General features: G+C 54.4%; 1 protein-coding gene across 1 annotated transcript; it reads right to left on the bottom strand.

Moving 5' to 3' along the window:
• Nucleotides 1-3,480: 3,480 nt before the first annotated feature.
• On the bottom strand, nt 3,481-4,557 carry LOC146422002 (olfactory receptor 14J1-like). Its single transcript, XM_085046918.1, has one exon. The coding sequence runs from the start codon at nt 4,555-4,557 to the stop codon at nt 3,625-3,627; it is 933 nt and encodes a 310-aa protein (XP_084903044.1). The 3' UTR covers nt 3,481-3,624.
• Nucleotides 4,558-4,769: the final 212 nt, after the last annotated feature.

The following is a 4,769-nucleotide window of genomic DNA, read 5'->3' as shown; positions in this document are numbered from 1 at the left end:
CATTGCCCAGCACTCCTTGGGCCTGGCCATGCAGACAGATTTTGACCCAAGGAACAGATGCTGCAGAGGGTGTAGGATCAAGTTCCTGTGACCCCAAAATATCAGGATTAGCTTCAGACTGGACATTAGGGAAGAGTTCATAACCAAAAGAGTGATTGGGCATTGGAATGGACTGCCCAGGGAGGTGGTGGGGTCACCGTCTCCAGAGGTGTTTAAGAAAAGACTGGATGTGGCACTCGATGCCATGGTCTGGGTGACAAAGGGCTGATGGGTCACAGGTTGGACTTGATGATCTCAATGGTCTTGTCTAACCTGGTTGATTCTGTGATGTTTCTGACACTGCAGGGCCCCAGGGAAGCAAGAGACCATTGTGACAGTGCAGGGCCTCATGGAACTAAGAGGACCATAGTGACAGTGCATTATGCATGGCACCATAGAGCTAAGGGACCATTGTGACTTTTTGGGTCCTTGTGGAACCATGGAGGCCACTGTGACACTGCGGGGACTTGTTGAACCAAAGGGCCATTGTGACACTGCAGGGCCTCTTTTAACTTTGAGGCCACTGTGACACAGCAGGGTGTTGTGGAACAAAGGGGACTCTTGTGACACTGCAAGGCCACATGGAACTAAGGGGCCATTTTGACAGTGCAAGATCTTGTAAAACCAGGGATCCACTGTGACACTGCACAACCAAGGAGTCCATTGTGGCACTCTGGGGCCGCATGGAGTCAGGGGATCACTGTGACACCATGGGGTCTCATGGAATCAAGATGACCATTGTGACATTGTGGGGCCTTTTGTAACAATGTGGCCATTGTGACGCTGTGAGGCCTCATGGACTCAAAGGCCATTGTAACTCTGTGGGGCCTCATGGAACCAAAGAGATGAATGTGAGTGTAGGACCTTGTATAAAAAAGGGACCATTGTTACACTGTCACGACCCTTGGAATAAAGGAAGAAATTTTGACACCGTGGGACCCATGGGACCATGAGGCCACTGTGAAACAATGGAAGCAAGGAGAACTTTGCTGCACAGTGAGACCTTGTGGCTAGCACAGGCTTTTCCCATGAGAATTCTTTTTGTGTTTTATAAATAAAGATAAAGTTTGGATGTTGTTGGAACAGTGTCCCAAGACTTGGACGGTGCAGGCCTGGCCAATCAGGCCTGGGGGGAGGCTTCTGACCAACCAATCTGGGTGACTTTTGAAAACTCTCTATATATAATGAAATCAAAACAATAAAGGTCATTCCTTCTTGCCACTGAGAACTGACTTCTTTACTCTGCTAGCTGCTCAACAGCGACAAGACCTCATGGAACCAAGGGGCCTTTGTGACACTGCTGAGCCCAGGGAAGCAAGGGACTGTGAAACTATAGAGCTTCATGGAATCACAGAGACCATTGTTACACTTTAGGACCTCATGGAACTGTAGTGACACCAAGCTGGCTGCAAGTGTGGATCTCCTGGAAGGAAGGAGGGCTCTGCAGAGGGACCTGGACAGGCTGGATCCAGGGGCCAAATCCAACAGTGTGAGGTTTAACAAGACCAAGTGCCAGGTCCTGCACTTTGGCCACAACAACCCCTGCAGTGCTACAGGCTGGGGACAGAGTGGCTGGACAGTGGCCAGGCAGAAAGGGACCTGGGGGCCCTGATGGACAGCAGGCTGGACATGAGCCAGCAGTGTGCCCAGGTGGCCAAGGAGGCCAATGGCAGCTGGCCTGGATCAGGAATGGTGTGGCCAGCAGGAGCAGAGCAGTGATTCTTCCCCTGTACTCGGCACTGGTGAGGCCTCACCTCGAGTGCTGTGTCCAGTTCTGGGCCCCAGTTTAGGAAGGACATTGAGGGGCTGGAGTGTGTCCAGAGAAGGGCAACAAGGCTGGGGAAGGGTCTGGAACACAAGTGCTGTGAGGAATGGCTGAGTTTGGAGCTGGGGTTGTTTATCCTGGAGAAGAGGAGGCTCAGGGCAGACAAGGTGCTGTTAGGGCACAGGTTGGACTTGATGATCTCAAAGGACTTTTCCACCCTCACTGATTCTGTGATTCTCTGAAAGCACCCTTGAAGCAGCTGCAGGATGAGCCCTGGGCCTCCTCTTCAGAAGGTCCAGCAGCCCATGGCCCTCAGCTTCTCCCCACAGGCCCCAAAGCCCATCCTGTCAGTCCTGCAGAGCCTCTCCAGCTCCTCCTCACTGCCCCACAACAGGGAACCTCACAGCCACACACAGCAGTCCAGATGTGCCCCCTGGCCTGTGCTGCCTCTGGCAAGGGAACAGCACGAGGCACTGCAGGACCCTGCAGACAATTCATGAAGCACTTGTAGGATGATCCTGCTCACCAAGGGATGTTCCCATGGTGCCAAGTCAGGAACTGAAATGGGGAGTGGGGCCAGAGAGGAAAGGGCAAACAGGGATGGGCTGTTTGCAGGGGAGGGGACAGGGATGGGCAAGAGGAAGAAATGTGGATGAGGCAAGAGGAAAGAAAGCAAAGGTGAAGCAAAGGAAATGCTCAGGGCTGTTTGAGGGTGGCTGCCAAGCAGCCCTGGCTCTGAGCAACAACATCTGCAGTGGGACAGGAAACTCACAGCTCATGGGAACAAACTTTCTGGCTGACTTCAGAGGTCACAACAAAGCTGAGTGGTTTCCCTCCCATCCCCAGCCCTTGCTGGCCCCCAGGGCTGATGGTGTTTGTGCTCACTCAGGTTCATCTCCCCACACCAACCCCATGGGGTGCTCACGCCTGCTGTGTGCAATGCAAACAGGGCTCCTGAGCCAGTGCTGCCGTGTCTCTGCCTGGAAGGATCAAGCAGCTCTGGGAGCTGGGGGAGAGGCCAGGGCTGCCAAGGGGGGATGTTGTTGGCAGCTCCATGAGGACGCTCTGGGACGCTGCCCTGGGCTGTCCAGCGCAGTGGGGATGGATCAGCCCCTGCTCTGCTGCTCCTTCCCGGCTCCCCCAGGCACCTTGCAGAGCCCCAGCCATGCTGTTTGCCCCCAGCCTGCCCACGGCCACCCTGCAGCTGCTCACGGGGGTTTTCTCTGCTCAGCATTGGCCTGGGCGTGTTCTGGAGAGAGCCTGGGCAAGGAGCCTCGAGCCCCCAGGCCCTGCCCTGAGGCGTCAGCTGTGCCCCAGCAGTGCCCATGGCCTGTCCCTGCTGCAGCCCCAGCACTGCCACCCCCAGCACTGGCAGCGACCTCGAGAGCACTCAGGCCCTACAGCAACACGAGGGCCAGCAGGGCAGCGGGGCAGTGGCATGGGAGCAGCACTGGCAACACCAAGTGCTGCTGCTCCTTGGCACAGCTGCTGTGCCACCCCTGATCTGCCCCAGCTCTGCACACAGACATTGCTGCTGCAGCTCCACAGAAGGGAACAAAAGGGGATCTCTGGTGAAAACTTGGCATGGAGATCATTTAGTTCTTTTAAAGCCACCAAGAGCACAACACCTCATTGAAAAAGACTGTGGCTCAAAGAGAAGATGGAGAGAAGCAAAATAACAAATGGCACAAACAATGACCTTTATTTTTGGTCAATATTAAAAAAAATAATGCAAAGGAAAAAAAAACCCACAACCAAACCATCAAGAACCATCGAGGACGACTCATATAACAAGTGATTTGCAGAAACTGGCAACAACTTCACTGTTTCTGAAATTGTCCAGTCACCAGTCTCCACACTGCAGCCTCGAGCTCCTGGTTCCTCATGCTGTAGATGAGAGGGTTCAGTACTGGAGGCACCACTGAGTACAGAACTGACACTGACAGATCCAGGGATGGGCAGGAGATGGAGGGAGGCTTCAGGTAGGCAAAAATGCCAGTGATGACAAACAGGGAGACCACAGCCAGGTGAGGGAGGCATGTGGAAAAGGCTTTGTGCCGTCCCTGCTCAGAGGGGATCCTCAGCACAGCCCTGAAGATCTGCACATAGGAGAAAACTATGAACACAAAGCAACCAATGGCTAAAGATAAACTAACAGCAAGAAGCCCTAGTTCCCTGAGTTTGGAATGTGAGCAGGAGAGCTTGAGGATGTGTGGGATTTCACAGAAGAACTGGCCCAGGGCATTGCCATGGCACAGGGGCAGGGAAAATGTATTGGCTGTGTGCAGCAGAGCATTGAGAAAGCCACAGCCCCAGGCAGCTGCTGCCATGTGGGCACAAGCTCTGCTGCCCAGGAGGGTCCCATAGTGCAGGGGTTTGCAGATGGACACATAGCGGTCATAACTCATGATGGTGAGGAGAGAAAATTCTGCTGAAATGAAGAAAAGAAAGAAAAAGAGCTGTGCAGCACATCCTGAGTAGGAGATGTCCCTGCTGTCCCAGAGGGAATTGTGCATGGCTTTGGGGACAGTGGTGCAGATGGAGCCCAGGTCAGCCAGGGCCAGGTTGAGCAGGAAGAAGAACATGGGGGTGTGCAGGCGGTGGTTCCAGGCTACGGCGCTGATGATGAGGCTGTTGGCCAGGAGGGCAGCCAGGGAGATGCCCAGGAAGAGGCAGAAGTGCAGGAGCTGCAGCTGCCGTGTGTCTGCGAATGGCAGGAGGAGGAAGTGGCTGATGGAGCTGCTGTTGGACATTTTGATCCTCTGGCCACGGGGACCTGTTCATGGAGGAGAAAGTGACAAGTCAAGAGAGACTTTCCTGAGCAATGGCCAAGCCCTTTCTCCCAGCCCTGCCCCTCCCACTCTGTGCCACCCAATTTCCCTTTTCTCAGAGCTCTTCCTCCAGCCCCATGCCTGGAGCTCTGCTGGGATCTGGCCCTGTTGCTGTGACAAGCAGTGGCTCTGCC

Source organism: Lichenostomus cassidix, unplaced genomic scaffold (genome assembly GCF_008360975.1).
Source record: "Lichenostomus cassidix isolate B80296 unplaced genomic scaffold, HeHo_3.0 HiC_scaffold_46, whole genome shotgun sequence".
Taxonomy (NCBI): Eukaryota; Metazoa; Chordata; class Aves; order Passeriformes; family Meliphagidae; genus Lichenostomus; species Lichenostomus cassidix.
The sequence above is the reverse complement of the archived record's forward strand: the minus strand, read 5'-3'. Positions and strand labels throughout refer to the sequence as shown.

Bases quoted from the DNA above. Each gene is read 5' to 3' on its own strand.
- LOC146422002 (XM_085046918.1), bottom strand. From the start codon at position 4,557: ATGTCCAACAGCAGCTCCATCAGCCACTTCCTCCTCCTGCCATTCGCA.